Source organism: Crinia signifera, chromosome 5 (assembly GCF_055691185.1).
Source record: "Crinia signifera chromosome 5, ASM5569118v1, whole genome shotgun sequence".
Lineage (NCBI taxonomy): Eukaryota > Metazoa > Chordata > Amphibia > Anura > Myobatrachidae > Crinia > Crinia signifera.
Genome location: NC_139221.1, coordinates 6,486,878 through 6,505,807, shown reverse-complemented (window position 1 = coordinate 6,505,807; position 18,930 = coordinate 6,486,878). Strand labels below are relative to the sequence as shown.

The 18,930-nt window shown below is 59.2% G+C and overlaps 1 protein-coding gene across 1 annotated transcript in view; it reads right to left on the bottom strand.

Annotated features, from left to right (window-relative positions):
• The window catches only part of LOC146079873 (uncharacterized), a 50,958-nt gene that overhangs the window by 4,364 nt on the left and 27,664 nt on the right, over window positions 1-18,930 (bottom strand). Inside the window, exons 4-7 of the mRNA XM_083186547.1 lie at window positions 16,839-16,927; window positions 16,132-16,215; window positions 9,924-10,070; window positions 8,807-8,938 (exon numbers count right to left, since the gene is read on the bottom strand). Of these exons, the coding sequence (XP_083042673.1) occupies window positions 8,807-8,938; window positions 9,924-10,070; window positions 16,132-16,215; window positions 16,839-16,927 (452 nt within the window). The remainder of the gene's footprint in view (window positions 1-8,806; window positions 8,939-9,923; window positions 10,071-16,131; window positions 16,216-16,838; window positions 16,928-18,930) is intronic.

Here is an 18,930-nt window from a genome sequence, read left to right as displayed (position 1 = left end):
AGAACAATGGGAGACAGGACAGGGGCCTACAGATAACGCACCCCGCGCTGGGAGCAAGGAGCCGATTATACCTTACTGGGAGGGACTGCGGGACAGGGCGCACAATGGGAGACATGACAGAGGCCTACAGATAACGCACCCCCGCGCTGGGAGCAAGGAGCTAGTTACACCTTACTGGGAGGACTGCGGGACAGGACGTACAATGGGAGACAGGACAGAGGCCTACAGATAACGCACCCCCGCGCTGGGAGCAAGGAGCCAGGTATACCTTACTGGGAGGGACTGCGGGACAGGACACACAATGGGAGACAGGACAGGGGCCTACAGATAACGCACCCCAGCGCTGGGAGCAAGGAGCCAGTTACACCTTACTTGGAGGGACTGCGGGACAGAACGCACAATGGGAGACAGGACAGAGGCCTACAGATAACGCACCCATGCGCTGGGAGCAAGGAACCAGTTACATCTTACTGGGAGGGACTGCGGGACAGGACGCACAATGGGAGACAGGACAGAGGCCTACAGATAACACACCCCGTGCTGGGAGCAAGGAACCAGTTACACTTTACTGGGAGGGACTTCGGGACAGGACGCACAATGGGAAACAGGACAGAGGCCTACAGATAACGCACCCCCGCGCTGGGAGCATGGAGACAGTTACACCTTACTGGGAGAGACTGCGGGACAGGACGCACAAGGGGAGACAGGACAGAGGCCTACAGATAACACACCCCCGCGCTGGGAGCATGGAGACAGTTACACCTTACTGGGAGAGACTGCGGGACAGGACGCACAATGGGAGACAGGACAGAGGCCTACAGATAACGCACCCCCGCGCTGGGAGCAAGGAGCCAGTTACACCTTACTGGGAGGGACTGCGGGACAGGACGCACAATGGGAGACAGGACAGAGGCCTACAGATAACGCACCCCGTGCTGGGAGCAAGGAGCCAGTTACACCTTACTGGGAGGGACTGCGGGACAGGACGCACAATGGGAGACAGGACAGAGGCCTACAGATAACGCACCCCGTGCTGGGAGCAAGGAGCCGGTTACACCTTACTGGGAGGGACTGCGGGACAGGACGCACAATGGGAGACACTACAGAGGCCTACAGATAACGCACCCCGTGCTGGGAGCAAGGAGCCGGTTATACCTTACTGGGAGGACTGCGGGACAGAACGCGCAATAGGAGACAGGACAGAGGCCTACAGATAACGCACCCCCGCGCTGGGAGCAAGGAGCCGGTTACACCTTACTGGGAGGGACTGCGGGACAGGACACACAATGGGAGACAGGACAGAGGCCTACAGATAACACACCCCCGTGCTGGGAGCAAGGAGCCAGTTACACCTTACTGGGAGGGACTGCAGGACAGGACGCACAATGGGAGACATGACAGAGGCCTACAGATAACGCACCCCCGTGCTGGGAGCAAGGAGCCAGTTACACCTTACTGGGAGGGACTGCGGGACAGGACACACAATGGGAGACAGGACAGAGGCCTACAGATAACACACCCCCGCGCTGGGAGCAAGGAGCCAGTTACACTTTACTGGGAGGGACTGCAGGACAGGACGCACAATGGGAGACATGACAGAGGCCTACAGATAACGCACCCCCGTGCTGGGAGCAAGGAGCCAGTTACACCTTACTGGGAGGGACTGCAGGACAGGACGCACAATGGGAGACAGGACAGAGGCCTACAGATAACGCACCCCCGCGCTGGGAGCAAGGAGCCAGTTACACCTTACTGGGAGGGACTGCAGGACAGGACGCACAATGGGAGACATGACAGAGGCCTACAGATAACGCACCCCCGTGCTGGGAGCAAGGAGCCAGTTACACCTTACTGGGAGGGACTGCAGGACAGGACGCACAATGGGAGACATGACAGAGGCCTACAGATAACGCACCCCCGTGCTGGGAGCAAGGAGCCAGTTACACCTTACTGGGAGGGACTGCGGGACAGGACGCACAATGGGAGACAGGACAGAGGCCTACAGATAACACACCCCCGCGCTGGGAGCAAGGAGCCAGTTACACTTTACTGGGAGGGACTGCAGGACAGGACGCACAATGGGAGACATGACAGAGGCCTACAGATAACGCACCCCCGTGCTGGGAGCAAGGAGCCAGTTACACCTTACTGGGAGGGACTGCAGGACAGGACAGAGGCCTACAGATAACGCACCCCCGCGCTGGGAGCAAGGAGCCCGTTACACCTTACTGGGAGGGACTGCGGGACAGAACGCGCAATGAGAGACAGGACAGAGGCCTACAGATAACGCACCCCCGCGCTGGGAGCATGGAGACAGTTACACCTTACTGGGAGGGACTGCAGGACAGGACGCACAATGGGTGACAGGACAGGGGCCTACAGATAACGCACCAAGTGCTGGGAGCAAGGAACCAGTTACACCTTACTGGGAGGGACTGCGGGACAGAACGCGCAATGAGAGACAGGACAGGGGCCTACAGATAACGCACCCCCGCGCTGGGAGCATGGAGACAGTTACACCTTACTGGGAGGGACTGCAGGACAGGACGCACAATGGGAGACAGGACAGAGGCCTACAGATAACGCACCCCCGTGCTGGGAGCAAGGAGACAGTTACACTTTACTGGGAGGGACTGCGGGACAGGACGCACAATGGGAGACAGGACAGGGGCCTACAGATAACGCACCCCCGCGCTGGGAGCAAGGAGCCAGTTACACCTTACTGGGAGGGACTGCGGGACAGGACGCACAATGGGAGACAGGACAGAGGCCTACAGATAACGCACCCTGCGCTGGGAGCAAGGACCAGTTACACTTTACTGGGAGGACTGCGGGACAGGACGCACAATGGGAGACAGGACAGAGGCCTACAGATAACGCACCCCGTGCTGGGAGCAAGGAACCAGTTATACCTTACTGGGAGGGACTGCGGGACAGGAAGAACAATGGGAGACAGGACAGGGGCCTACAGATAACGCACCCCGCGCTGGGAGCAAGGAGCCGATTATACCTTACTGGGAGGGACTGCGGGACAGGGCGCACAATGGGAGACATGACAGAGGCCTACAGATAACGCACCCCCGCGCTGGGAGCAAGGAGCTAGTTACACCTTACTGGGAGGACTGCGGGACAGGACGTACAATGGGAGACAGGACAGAGGCCTACAGATAACGCACCCCCGCGCTGGGAGCAAGGAGCCAGGTATACCTTACTGGGAGGGACTGCGGGACAGGACACACAATGGGAGACAGGACAGGGGCCTACAGATAACGCACCCCAGCGCTGGGAGCAAGGAGCCAGTTACACCTTACTTGGAGGGACTGCGGGACAGAACGCACAATGGGAGACAGGACAGAGGCCTACAGATAACGCACCCATGCGCTGGGAGCAAGGAACCAGTTACATCTTACTGGGAGGGACTGCGGGACAGGACGCACAATGGGAGACAGGACAGAGGCCTACAGATAACACACCCCGTGCTGGGAGCAAGGAACCAGTTACACTTTACTGGGAGGGACTTCGGGACAGGACGCACAATGGGAAACAGGACAGAGGCCTACAGATAACGCACCCCCGCGCTGGGAGCATGGAGACAGTTACACCTTACTGGGAGAGACTGCGGGACAGGACGCACAAGGGGAGACAGGACAGAGGCCTACAGATAACACACCCCCGCGCTGGGAGCATGGAGACAGTTACACCTTACTGGGAGAGACTGCGGGACAGGACGCACAATGGGAGACAGGACAGAGGCCTACAGATAACGCACCCCCGCGCTGGGAGCAAGGAGCCAGTTACACCTTACTGGGAGGGACTGCGGGACAGGACGCACAATGGGAGACAGGACAGAGGCCTACAGATAACGCACCCCGTGCTGGGAGCAAGGAGCCAGTTACACCTTACTGGGAGGGACTGCGGGACAGGACGCACAATGGGAGACAGGACAGAGGCCTACAGATAACGCACCCCGTGCTGGGAGCAAGGAGCCGGTTACACCTTACTGGGAGGGACTGCGGGACAGGACGCACAATGGGAGACACTACAGAGGCCTACAGATAACGCACCCCGTGCTGGGAGCAAGGAGCCGGTTATACCTTACTGGGAGGACTGCGGGACAGAACGCGCAATAGGAGACAGGACAGAGGCCTACAGATAACGCACCCCCGCGCTGGGAGCAAGGAGCCGGTTACACCTTACTGGGAGGGACTGCGGGACAGGACGCACAATGGGAGACAGGACAGAGGCCTACAGATAACGCACCCCGTGCTGGGAGCAAGGAACCAGTTACACCTTACTGGGAGGGACTGCGGGACAGGATGCACAATGGGAGACAGGACAGAGGCCTACAGATAACGCACCCCGAGCTGGGAGCAAGGAGCCAGTTACACCTTACTGGGAGGACTGCGGGACAGGACGCACAATGGGAGACAGGACAGAGGCCTACAGATAACGCACCCTGCACTGGGAGCAAGGAACCAGTTACACCTTACTGGGAGGGACTGCGGGACAGGACGCACAATGGGAGACAGGACAGAGGCCTACAGATAACACCCCCCCGTGCTGGGAGCAAGGACCAGTTACACCTTACTGGGAGGGACTGCGGGACAGGACGCACAATGGGAGACAGGACAGAGGCCTACAGATAACGCACCCCCGCGCTGGGAGCAAGGAGCCAGTTACACCTTACTGGGAGGGACTGCGGGACAGGACGCACAATGGGCAACCAGACAGAGGCCTACAGATAACGCACCCCGTGCTGGGAGCAAGGAGCCGGTTACACCTTACTGGGAGAGACTGTGGGACAGGACGCACAATGGGAGACAGGACAGAGGCCTACAGATAACGCACCCCCGTGCTGGGAGCAAGGACCAGTTACACCTTACTGGGAGGGACTGCGGGATAGGACGCACAATGGGAGACAGGACAGAGGCCTACAGATAACGCACCCCCGCGCTGGGAGCATGGAGCCAGTTACACCTTACTGGGAGGACTGCGGGACAGGACGCACAATGGGAGACAGGACAGAGGCCTACAGATAACGCACCCCCGCGCTGGGAGCAAGGAGCCAGTTACACCTTACTGGGAGGGACTGCGGGACAGGACGCACAATGGGAGACAGGACAGAGGCCTACAGATAACGCACCCCGTGCTGGGAGCAAGGAGCCGGTTACACCTTACTGGGAGGGACTGCGGGACAGAACGCACAATGGGAGACATGACAGAGGCCTACAGATAACACACCCCCGCGCTGGGAGCAAGGAGCCAGTTACACCTTACTGGGAGGGACTGCGGGACAGGACGCACAATGGGAGACAGGACAGAGGCCTACAGATAACACACCCCCGCGCTGGGAGCAAGGAGCCAGTTACACCTTACTGGGAGGACTGCGGGACAGGACGCACAATGGGAGACAGGACAGAGGCCTACAGATAACGCACCCCCGCGCTGGGAGCAAGTTACACCTTAATGGGAGGGACTGCGGGACAGGACGCACAATGGGAGACAGGACAGAGGTCTACAGATAACGCACCCCGTGCTGGGAGCAAGGAGCCGATTATACCTTACTGGGAGGGACTGCGGGACAGGACGCACAATGGGAGACATGACAGAGGCCTACAGATAACACACCCCTGCACTGGGGGCAAGGAGCCAGGTATACCTTACTGGGAGGGACTGCGGGACAGGATGCACAATGGGAGACAGGACAGAGGCCTACAGATAACGCACCCCGCACTGGGAGCAAGGAAACAGTTACACCTTACTGGGAGGACTGCGGGACAGGACGCACAATGGGAGACAGGACAGGGGCCTACAGATAACGCACCCCCGCGCTGGGAGCAAGGAGCCAGTTACACCTTACTGGGAGGGACTGCGGGACAGGACGCACAATGGGAGACAGGACAGAGGCCTACAGATAACGCACCCCCACGCTGGGAGCAAGGAGCCAGTTACACCTTACTGGGAGGGACTGCGGGACAGGACGCACAATGGGAGACAGGACAGGGGCCTACAGATAACGCACCCCCGCGCTGGGAGCAAGGAGCCAGTTACACCTTACTGGGAGGACTGCGGGACAGGACGCCCAATGGGAGACAGGACAGAGGCCTACAGATAACGCAACCCCGCGCTGGGAGCAAGGAGCCAGTTACACCTTACTGGGAGGGACTGCGGGACAGAACGCACAATGGGAGACAGGACAGAGGCCTACAGATAACGCACCCCGCGCTGGGAGCAAGGAGCCAGTTACACCTTACTGGGAGGGACTGCGGGACAGGACGCACAATGGGAGACAGGACAGGGGCCTACAGATAACGCACCCCCGCGCTGGGAGCAAGGAGCCAGTTACACCTTACTGGGAGGACTGCGGGACAGGACGCCCAATGGGAGACAGGACAGAGGCCTACAGATAACGCACCCCCATGCTGGGAGCAAGGAGCCAGTTACACCTTACTGGGAGGGACTGCGGGACAGAACGCACAATGGGAGACAGGACAGAGGCCTACAGATAACGCACCCCGCGCTGGGAGCAAGGAGCCAGTTACACCTTACTGGGAGGGACTGCGGGACAGGACGCACAATGGGAGACAGGACAGAGGCCTACAGATAACGCACCCTGCGCTGGGAGCAAGGAGCCAGTTACACCTTACTGGGAGGACTGTGGGACAGGACGCACAATGGGTGACAGGACAGAGGCCTACAGATAACGCACCCCGCGCTGGGAGCAAGGAGCCGATTATACCTTACTGGGAGGGACTGCGGGACAGGACGCACAATGGGAGACAGGACAGAGGCCTACAGATAACGCACCCCATGCTGGGAGCAAGGAGCCGGTTACACCTTACTGGGAGAGACCGCAGGACAGGACGCACAATGGGTGACAGGACAGAGGCCTACAGATAACGCACCCCGCGCTGGGAGCAAGGAGCCAGTTACACCTTACTGGTAGGGACTGCGGGACAGGACGCACAATGGGTGACAGGACAGAGGCCTACAGATAACGCACCCCGCACTGGGAGCAAGGAACCAGTTACACCTTACTGGGAGGACTGCGGGACAGGACGCACAATGGGAGACAGGACAGAGGCCTACAGATAACGCACCCCCGCGCTGGGAGCAAGGAGCCAGTTACACCTTACTGGGAGGACTGCGGGACAGGCCGCACAATGGGAGACAGGACAGAGGCCTACAGATAACGCACCCCCGTGCTGGGAGCAAGGAGCCAGTTACACCTTACTGGGAGGGACTGCGGGACAGGACGCACAATGGGAGACAGGACAGGGGCCTACAGATAACGCAGCCCGTGCTGGGAGCAAGGAGCCGGTTACACCTTACTGGGAGGACTGCGGGACAGGACGCACAATGGGAGACAGGACAGGGGCCTACAGATAACGCAGCCCGTGCTGGGAGCAAGGAGCCGGTTACACCTTACTGGGAGGACTGCAGGACAGGACGCACAATGGGAGACAGGACAGGGGCCTACAGATAACGCACCCCCGCGCTGGGAGCAAGGAGACAGTTACACCTTACTGAGAGGGACTGCGGGACAGGACGCACAATGGGAGACAGGACAGAGGCCTACAGATAACGCACCCCCGCGCTGGGAGCAAGGAGCTAGTTACACCTTACTGGGAGGGACTGCGGGACAGGACGCACAATGGGAGACAGGACAGGGGCCTACAGATAACGCACCCCGTGCTGGGAGCATGGAGCCAGTTACACCTTACTGGGAGGACTGCGGGACAGGACGCACAATGGGAGACAGGACAGAGGCCTACAGATAACGCACCCCGCGCTGGGAGCAAGGAGCCAGTTACACCTTACTGGGAGGGACTGTGGGACAGGACGCACAATGGGAGACAGGACAGAGGCCTACAGATAACGCCCCCCCGCGCTGGGAGCAAGGAGCCAGTTACACCTTACTGGGAGGGACTGCGGGACAGGACGCACAATGGGAGACAGGACAGGGGCCTACAGATAACGCACCCCCTGCGCTGGGAGCAAGGAGCCAGTTACACCTTACTGGGAGGGACTGCGGGACAGGACGCACAATGGGAGACAGGACAGGGGCCTACAGATAACGCAGCCCGTGCTGGGAGCAAGGAGCCGGTTACACCTTACTGGGAGGGACTGCGGGACAGGACGCACAATGGGAGACAGGACAGAGGCCTACAGATAACGCACCCCCGTGCTGGGAGAATGGAGCCAGTTACACTTTACTGGGAGGGACTGCGGGACAGGACGCACAATGGGAGACAGGACAGAGGCCTACAGATAACGTACCCCCGTGCTGGGAGCAAGGACCAGTTACACCTTACTGGGAGTGACTGCGGGACAGGACGCACAATGGGATACAGGACAGGGGCCTACAGATAACGCACCCCCGCGCTGGGAGCAAGGAGCCAGTTACACCTTACTGGGAGTGACTGCGGGACAGGACGCACAATGGGAGACAGGACAGAGGCCTACAGATAACGCACCCCCGCGCTGGGAGCAAGGAGCCAGTTACACCTTACTGGGAGTGACTGCGGGACAGGACGCACAATGGGAGACAGGACAGAGGCCTACAGATAACGCACCCCCGCGCTGGGAGCAAGGAGCCAGTTACACCTTACTGGGAGGGACTGCGGGACAGGACGCACAATGGGAGACATGACAGAGGCCTACAGATAACGCACCCCCGCGCTGGGAGCAAGGACCAGTTACACCTTACTGGGAGGGACTGCGGGACAGGACACACAATGGGAGGCAGGACAGAGGCCTACAGATAATGCACCACTGGGTGTTTGCTGCTCATAGTGGACCTCACCTCCTCCTCATCCTCACTCTCCTCTTTGATGGTCAGGGTGGGAGCGGTCTCTGTGATTAGCGGGGAATGTTCCATCGGGACCTTGAACTTCTCAGCAGCTGCTTTGTGGACTTGCTGTGAGAGGTCTTCGATCTGGTGCAGGGAAAAGAGACAGATCGTCAGCTCTACTGGCCTCCAGTACCATCTCCGAACAGGACCTGTCCCCTCATTCACCTCTCCAGCTCTCTCTATGTCCTCCCTGGTGTCACCGTAGTTACTTACACCTAACACTTTTAAGACTGAGCGTATCCATACCCCCCGTGCAGTCCCTCCTCCCCACATGCAGTCCCTCTCCCCCACATTCTGTCCCTCTCCCCACATTCTGTCCCTCTCCCTACATTCAGTCCCCCTCCCCACATGCAGTCACCCTCCCCACATTCTGTCCCTCTCCCCACATTCTGTCCTTCTCTCCACATTCTGTCCCTCTCCCCACATTCTGTCCTTCTCCCCACATTCTGTCCTTCTCCCCACATGCAGTCCCCCTCCCCACATGCATTCCCCCTCCCCACATGCATTCCCCCCTCCCCACATGCAGTCCCCCCTCCCCACATGCAGTCCCCCCTCCCCACATGCAGTCCCCCTCCCCACATTCAGGTCCCCCTCCCCACATTCAGGTCCCCCTCCCCTCATTCAGGTCCCCCTCCCCACATGCAGTCCCCCCTCCCCACATGCAGTCCCCCCTCCCACATGCAGTCCCCCCTCCCCACATTCAGTTCCCCCTCCCCACATTTAGTTCCCCCTCCCCACATGCAGTCCCCCCTCCCCACATGCAGTCCCCCCTCCCCACATTCCGGTCCCCCTCCCCACATGCAGTCCCCCCTCCCCACATGCCGTCCCCCTCCCCACATCAGAGCATGATACATGTGGGCCTATATATTATCCCGCTGTAGTGCCATATACAGTAAATAACCGGCTTATTCCCGGATCAGACTGACCACAGGCTGCATATGATGGAATCTATGGTCATTATGCATTATATTATACAGATACAGACACCATATTTTGTGTCCACCATTGTCATGTCAACCTTTTTGACCATAAGTACCCTAAGATGAGGCCAGAGCAGGGCACAACTCACCTTGGCCTCCCCGAACACGATGTAGATGTCGGACGCGGGGCTCTTGAAGACGTCCGGCTTGGTGATCACAAATAAGATGTTTTTGGATTTCCGGATGGTGATCCTGGTGACGCCATGTATCTGTCGGAGACCCAGTTTGGACATGGCCTGGGAGTAGGGAGCAAGAACAGAGCATGTGATTACATCTAGATCAGGGGTGGGCAACTTGTGGCAGACATGCTGGAACCTGTAGTTCTACAACCACAGTGTGCCACAGGTTGGGTGACTGATGACATATCAATCATTGGCCTCTTGGTGAGGTCTTCCGTTGTGGACTGTTTGTGGCTTACCAACCACAACCTGTAAAATGGCAGTTAGGAGCTGGCTGGTACTTTCCCTCCAGCCTCCCTATCTCCAGGGGGTAATTCAGTCCTGATTAGATGGCTGCAAATTCCCACGGTGGACGATTATCCGTATACTGTGCGTGCACTGTGGATGGGGAGACAGGGCGGTGTGGATGGGGGAGACAGGGCGGTGTGGATGGGGGGAGACAGCATTGTGGATGGGGAAAGACAGGGCGGTGTGGATGGGGGAGACAGGGCGGTGTGAATGGGGGAAGACAGAGCGGTGTGGATGGGGGGAGACAGCGGTGTGTGGATGGGGGAAGACAGAGGTGTGGATGGGGGAAGACAGGGCGGGGTGGATGGGGGAGACAGGGCGGTGTGGATGGGGGAGACAGAGCGGTGTGAATGGGGGAAGACAGAGCGGTGTGGATGGGGGAGACAGGGCGGTGTGGATGGGGGAGACAGCATTGTGGATGGGGGAAGACAGAGCGGTGTGGATGGGGGAGACAGGGCGGTGTGGATGGGGGGAGACAGCATTGTGGATGGGGGGAAGACAGAGCGGTGTGGATGGGGGAGACAGAGCGGTGTGAATGGGGGAAGACAGAGCGGTGTGGATGGGGGGAGACAGCGGTGTGTGGATGGGGGAAGACAGAGGTGTGGATGGGGGAAGACAGAGCGGTGTGGATGGGGGAGACAGGGCGGTGTGGATGGGGGGAGACAGCATTGTGGATGGGGGAAGACAGAGCGGTGTGAATGGGGGAAGACAGAGCGGTGTGAATGGGGGAAGACAGAGCGGTGTGGATGGGGGGAGACAGCGGTGTGTGGATGGGGGAAGACAGAGGTGTGGATGGGGGAAGACAGAGCGGTGTGGATGGGGGAGACAGGGCGGTGTGGATGGGGGAGACAGAGCGGTGTGAATGGGGGAAGACAGAGCGGTGTGGATGGGGGAGACAGGGCGGTGTGGATGGGGGGAGACAGCATTGTGGATGGGGAAAGACAGAGCGGTGTGGATGGGGGAGACAGAGCGGTGTGAATGGGGGAAGACAGAGCGGTGTGGATGGGGGAGACAGGGCGGTGTGGATGGGGGGAGACAGCATTGTGGATGGGGGAAGACAGAGCGGTGTGGATGGGGGAGACAGGGCGGTGTGGATGGGGGGAGACAGCATTGTGGATGGGGGAAGACAGAGCGGTGTGGATGGGGGAGACAGAGCGGTGTGAATGGGGGAAGACAGAGCGGTGTGGATGGGGGGAGACAGCGGTGTGGATGGGGGAAGACAGAGCGGTGTGGATGGGGGAGACAGGGCGGTGTGGATGGGGGGAGACAGGGCGGTGTGGATGGGGGAAGACAGAGCGGTGTGAATGGGGGAAGACAGAGCGGTGTGGATGGGGGGAGACAGCGGTGTGTGGATGGGGGAAGACAGGGCGGGGTGGATGGGGGGAGACAGCATTGTGGATGGGGGAAGACAGAGCGGTGTGGATGGGGGAAGACAGAGCGGTGTGAATGGGGGAAGACAGAGCGGTGTGGATGGGGGGAGACAGCGGTGTGTGGATGGGGGAAGACAGAGGTGTGGATGGGGGAAGACAGGGCGGTGTGGATGGGGGAGACAGAGCGGTGTGAATGGGGGAAGACAGAGCGGTGTGGATGGGGGAGACAGGGCGGTGTGGATGGGGGGAGACAGCATTGTGGATGGGGGAAGACAGAGCGGTGTGGATGGGGGAGACAGGGCGGTGTGGATGGGGGGAGACAGCATTGTGGATGGGGGAAGACAGAGCGGTGTGGATGGGGGAGACAGAGCGGTGTGAATGGGGGAAGACAGAGCGGTGTGGATGGGGGGAAGACAGAGCGGTGTGGATGGGGGAAGACAGAGAGGTGTGGATGGGGGAGACAGAGCGGTGTGGATGGGGGAAGACAGAGATGTGGATGGGGGAAGACAGAGCGGTGTGGATGGGGGGAAGACAGAGCGGTGTGGATGGGGGAAGACAGAGAGGTGTGGATGGGGGAGACAGAGCGGTGTGGATGGGGGAAGACAGAGATGTGGATGGGGGAAGACAGAGGTGTGGATGGGGGAAGACAGAGGTGTGGATGGGGGAAGACAGGGTGGTGTGGATGGGGGAAGACAGAGCAGTGTGGATGGGGGGAGACAGAGTGGTGTGTATGGGGGAAGACAGAGTGGTGTGGATGGGGGAAGACAGAGCGGTGTGGATGGGGGTAGACAGCGGAGCGAATGGAGGATGACCGAGAGAAGATGGGGGAACAAAGAGCGGAGAAGATAGGGCAAGACAGAACAGCATGGATGGGGAAAGATGGAGCAGTGGATGGGGAAGACAACGGTGTGGATGGGGGGGGGAAGACAGCGGTGTGGATGGGGGGAAAGAAAGACCGGTGTGGCTGGGGAGGGGGGGGGGTGGAGACAGAGCGGTGTGGCTGGGGGGGGGGAGACAGAGCGGTGTGGATGGGAGGGAAGACAGAGCGGAGGGGGGGAGACAGAGCGGTGTGGATGGGGGAAGACAGAGCGGTGTGGATGGGGGAAGACAGAGCGGTATGGATGGGGGAAGACAGAGCGGTGTGGATGGGGGGAAGACAGAGCGGTGTGGATGGGGGAAGACAGAGCGGTGTGGATGGGGGAAGACCGAGCGGTATGGATGGGGGAAGACAGAGCGGTGTGGATGGGGGGAAGACAGAGCGGTGTGGATGGGGGAAGACAGAGCAGTGTGGATGGGGGGAGACAGAGCGGTATGGATGGGGGAAGACAGAGATGTGGATGGGGGAAGACAGAGGTGTGGATGGGGGAAGACAGAGGTGTGGATGGGGGAAGACAGAGCGGTGTGGATGGGGGAAGACAGAGCAGTGTGGATGGGGGGAGACAGAGCGGTGTGTATGGAGGAAGACAGAGTGGTGTGGATGGGGGAAGACAGCGGAGCGAATGGAGGATGACAGAGAAGATGGGGGAACAAAGAGCGGAGAAGATAGGGCAAGACAGAACAGCATGGATGGGGAAAGATGGAGCAGTGGATGGGGAAGACAGCGGTGTGGATGGGGGGGTAGACAGCGGCGTGGATGGGGGGAAAAAAAGACCGGTGTGGATGGGGAGGGGGGGTGAAGACAGAGCGGTGTGGCTGGGGGGGAAGACAGAGCGGTGTGGCTGGGGGAGACAGAGCGGTGTGGCTGGGGGGGAAGACAGAGCGGTGTGGCTGGGGGGGGGGAGACAGAGCAGTGTGGATGGGAGGGAAGACAGAGCGGAGGGGGGGGAGACAGAGCGGTGTGGATGGGGGGGGAGACAGGGCGGTGTGGATGGGGGAAGACAGAGCGGTGTGGCTGGGGGGGGGGGGGGAGACAGAGCGGTGTGGATTGGGGAAAAAACATTCAATGGTGAGAGACTGTGGCTGGTTCTCCCCTGTGTGCACAGCTGTGAACGTATTCGCTGCTGTGCACAGGGGCAGAGGGAGGGGGATCAGGTGTGGATGGGGCCCACGGAGTGGTGCTGATGGCGGGGGTTACAGCGGCATGGCTAGGGCACCTATCATTGTCCTCAGTTGCACAGACTGACAGATTTGGGAATTTGCATCTCCGCATCTGTGTGAGTGACCTCGTTCCCTATAACATACCCTATCAGGTTACAGCGACACATACATGATAACATGTATGTATGTATGTATGTATGTATGTATGCGCTTAGCGATCCTCCCCCTTTTGCCTGCGTATCAGGGCGGTGTCTGAGCGATGCCCCTATTGTGCCAGCTTATCAGGGTGGTGTCTGAGCAATGCCCCCTTGTATCAGCGTATCAGGGTGGTGTCTGAGCGATGCCCCCCTTGTACCAGCGTATCAGGGTGGTGTCTGAGCGATGCCCCCCTTGTACCAGCGTATCAGGGTGGTGTCTGAGCGATGCCCCCCTTGTCCCAGCGTATCAGGGTGGTGTCTGAGCGATGCCCCCTTGTACCAGCGTATCAGGGTGGTGTCTGAGCGATGCCCCCCTTGTACCAGCGTATCAGGGTGGTGTCTGAGCGATGCCCCCCTTGTACCAGCGTATCAGGGTGGTGTCTGAGCGATGCCCCCCTTGTGCCGGCGTATCAGGGTGGTGTCTGAGCGATGCCCCTCTTGTACCAGCGTATCAGGGTGGTGTCTGAGCGATGCCCCCCTTGTACCTGCGTATCAGGGTGGTGTCTGAGCGATGCCCCCCTTGTACCAGCGTATCAGGGTGGTGTCTGAGCGATGCCCCCCTTGTACCAGCGTATCAGGGTGGTGTCTGAGCGATGCCCCCCTTGTACCAGCGTATCAGGGTGGTGTCTGAGCGATGCCCCCTTGTACCAGCGTATCAGGGTGGTGTCTGAGCGATGCCCCCTTGTACCAGCGTATCAGGGTGGTGTCTGAGCGATGCCCCCCTTGTACCAGTGTATCAGGGTGGTGTCTGAGCGATGCCCCCCTTGTACCAGCGTATCAGGGTGGTGTCTGAGCGATGCCCCCTTGTACCAGCGTATCAGGGTGGTGTCTGAGCGATGCCCCCCTTGTACCAGCGTATCAGGGTGGTGTCTGAGCGATGCCCCTCTTGTACCAGCTATCAGGGTGGTGTCTGAGCGATGCCCCCCTTGTACCGGCGTATCAGGGTGGTGTCTGAGCGATGCCCCCTTGTGCCAGCGTATCAGGGTGGTGTCTGAGCGATGCCCCCTTGTATCAGCGTATCAGGGTGGTGTCTGAGCGATGCCCCCTTGTGCCAGCGTATCAGGGTGGTGTCTGAGCGATGCCCCCTTGTGCCAGCGTATCAGGGTGGTGTCTGAGCGATGCCCCCTTGTACCAGTGTATCAGGGTGGTGTCTGAGCGATGCCCCCCTTGTACCAGCGTATCAGGGTGGTGTCTGAGCGATGCCCCTCTTGTACCGGCATATCAGGGTGGTGTCTGAGCGATGCCCCTCTTGTACCAGCTATCAGGGTGGTGTCTGAGCGATGCCCCCCTTGTACCGGCGTATCAGGGTGGTGTCTGAGCGATGCCCCCTTGTACCAGTGTATCAGGGTGGTGTCTGAGCGATGCCCCCCTTGTACCAGCGTATCAGGGTGGTGTCTGAGCGATGCCCCCCTTGTACCAGCGTATCAGGGTGGTGTCTGAGCGATGCCCCTCTTGTACCAGCTATCAGGGTGGTGTCTGAGCGATGCCCCCCTTGTACCGGCATATCAGGGTGGTGTCTGAGCGATGCCCCCTTGTACCAGTGTATCAGGGTGGTGTCTGAGCGTTGCCCCCCTTGTACCAGCGTATCAGGGTGGTGTCTGAGCGATGCCCCCTTGTACCAACATATCAGGGTGGTGTCTGAGCGATGCCCCCTTGTACCGGCGTATCAGGGTGGTGTCTGAGCGATGCCCCCCTTGTACCAGCGTATCAGGGTGGTGTCTGAGCGATGCCCCCTTGTACCAGTGTATCAGGGTGGTGTCTGAGCGATGCCCCCCTTGTACCAGCGTATCAGGGTGGTGTCTGAGCGATGCCCCCTTGTACCAACATATCAGGGTGGTGTCTGAGCGATGCCCCCTTGTACCGGCGTATCAGGGTGGTGTCTGAGCGATGCCCCCCTTGTACCAGCGTATCAGGGTGGTGTCTGAGCGATGCCCTCCTTGTACCAGCGTATCAGGGTGGTGTCTGAGCGATGCCCCCTTGTACCAGTGTATCAGGGTGGTGTCTGAGCGATGCCCCTCTTGTGCCAGCGTATCAGGGTGGTGGCTGAGCGATGCCCCCTTGTACCAGTGTATCAGGGTGGTGTCTGAGCGATGCCCCCCTTGTACCAGCGTATCAGGGTGGTGTCTGAGCGATGCCCCCCTTGTACCGGTGTATCAGGGTGGTGTCTGAGCGATGCCACATCTATGTCCTGAGCTCAGCTTTCTCACTCATGTATTATTCACTCACCTTCCTGGCCTTCTTCTCGCTGCGGCTCTGCTTGGCCTTGCTGATACATTCCTCCCCGGAGGCTACGCAGTGAGCCAGCTGGTTCTGCAGGAGCACAAATGGATGGTCCATGAGATGAGGCTCAGACGGAGACACCCCCCCCCTGCCCAATGCAGTGATAGGAGTGTCAGCTAATTGTTTCACAGCGGTAATGCTCCAATATCTCGGCACTTCCATCTGTCCTCTCCGGCTTATAGAAGACAGGGGCGCAGAATGCACCAGGCCGTACCATCAACGACTCGGCCTCTGTGTGTGGAAGCACAACAAGTCCCAGCATAGGACAGACACTGCTGACATCACTGCTAGGACACTGTTCTTAGGATGATCTATGATAAGTAATGATGACATCACGGGACGTGGGGCCTAATTCATGTATGTACGCAACACAGCGTTTATAGGCAGACTACGCACGTGCTACAAATCGCATTGCCGTGGTGGCTGTATTTATTCATATAAGGGCATCAGCGTCACTTGCCGCCATTAGGGACGTATTCATCAGTCTGAATTATCGTAGCCGCGGGGAAATGTCATCGCCTGTCCCCAGCCTTAGTGATCCATTATTACACAGATGTAATGATGCCACGTCTGCCATATTTACCCCGACTAGTCCTGGCGCCATTCCTAGGCCCCATAACCCAGAGGAGAGATTGGAGGACCACAGACCGTACCTGGTTGGATGATGTCCGCGGCTCTACCGGATCTGGCCCCTCCAGCTCCGGGAGAGAGTCCTCATTGCTTTCAGTGTCGTTGCAGGAGCCTGGAGCAAACACACAGATAACGCAGATATTATTACAGGAACGTCATACAGAGAGATTGCTGCCTTCTCTACCTGCCTGCAGCCGGGCAGTGTGTGGCTGCCAACGTGCTGATTGGGGGATGGCTGGATCTCTCCACCAATCAGAGTGCACCATTCTCTTCCTGCAGCCGGGCAGTGTGTGGCTGCCAACATGCTGATTGGGGGATGGCTGGATCTCTCCACCAATCAGAGTGCACCATTCTCTTCCTGCAGCCGGGCAGTGTGTGGCTGCCAACATGCTGATTGGGGGATGGCTGGATCTCTCCACCAATCAGAGTGCACCATTCTCTTCCTGCAGCTGGGCAGTGTGTGGCTGCTAACATGCTGATTGGGGGATGGCTGGATCTCTCCACCAATCAGAGTGCACCATTCTCTTCCTGCAGCTGGGCAGTGTGTGGCTGCCAACATGCTGATTGGGGGATGGCTGGATCTCTCCACCAATCAGAGTGCACCATTCTCTTCCTGCAGCTGGGCAGTGTGTGGCTGCCAACATGCTGATTGGGGGATGGCTGGATCTCTCCACCAATCAAAGTGCACCATTCTCTTCCTGCAGCCGGGCAGTGTGTGGCTGCCAACATGCTGATTGGGGGATGGCTGGATCTCTCCACCAATCAGAGTGCACCATTCTCTCCCTGCAGCCGGGCAGTGTGTGGCTGCCAACATGCTGATTGGGGGATGGCTGGATCTCTCCACCAATCAGAGTGCACCATTCTCTTCCTGCAGCCGGGCAGTGTGTGGCTGCCAACATGCTGATTGGGGGATGGCTGGATCTCTCCACCAATCAGAGTGCACCATTCTCTTCCTGCAGCCGGGCAGTGTGTGGCTGCCAACATGCTGATTGGGGGATGGCTGGATCTCTCCACCAATCAGAGTGCACCATTCTCTTCCTGCAGCCGGGCAGTGTGTGGCTGCCAACATGCTGATTGGGGGATGGCTGGATCTCTCCACCAATCAGAGTGCACCATTCTCTTCCTGCAGCCGGGCAGTGTGTGGCTGCCAACATGCTGATTGGGGGATGGCTGGATCTCTCCACCAATCAGAGTGCACCATTCTCTTCCTGCAGCCGGGCAGTGTGTGGCTGCCAACATGCTGATTGGGGGATGGCTGGATCTCTCCACCAATCAGAGTGCACCATTCTCTTCCTGCAGCCGGGCAGTGTGTGGCTGCCAACATGCTGATTGGGGGATGGCTGGATCTCTCCACCAATCAGAGTGCACCATTCTCTTCCTGCAGCCGGGCAGTGTGTGGCTGCCAACATGCTGATTGGGGATGGCTGGATCTCTCCACCAATCAGAGTGCACCATTCTCTTCCTGCAGCCGGGCAGTGTGTGGCTGCCAACATGCTGATTGGGGGATGGCTGGATCTCTCCACCAATCAGAGTGCACCATTCTCTTCCTGCAGCCGGGCAGTGTGTGGCTGCCAACATGCTGATTGGGGGATGGCTGGATCTCTCCACCAATCAGAGTGCACCATTCTCTTCCTGCAGCCAGGCAGTGTGTGGCTGCCAACATGCTGATTGGGGGATGGCTGGATCTCTCCACCAATCAGAGTGCACCATTCTCTTCCTGCAGCCGGGCAGTGTGTGGCTGCCAACATGCTGATTGGGGGATGGCTGGATCTCTCCACCAATCAGAGTGCACCATTCTCTTCCTGCAGCCGGGCAGTGTGTGGCTGCCAACATGCTGATTGGGGGATGGCTGGATCTCTCCACCAATCAGAGTGCACCATTCTCTTCCTGCAGCCAGGCAGTGTGTGGCTGCCAACATGCTGATTGGGGGATGGCTGGATCTCTCCACCAATCAGAGTGCACCATTCTCTTCCTGCAGCCGGGCAGTGTGTGGCTGCCAACATGCTGATTGGGGGATGGCTGGATCTCTCCACCAATCAGAGTGCACCATTCTCTCCCTGCAGCCGGACAGTGTGTGGCTGCCAACATGCTGATTGGGGGATGGCTGGATCTCTC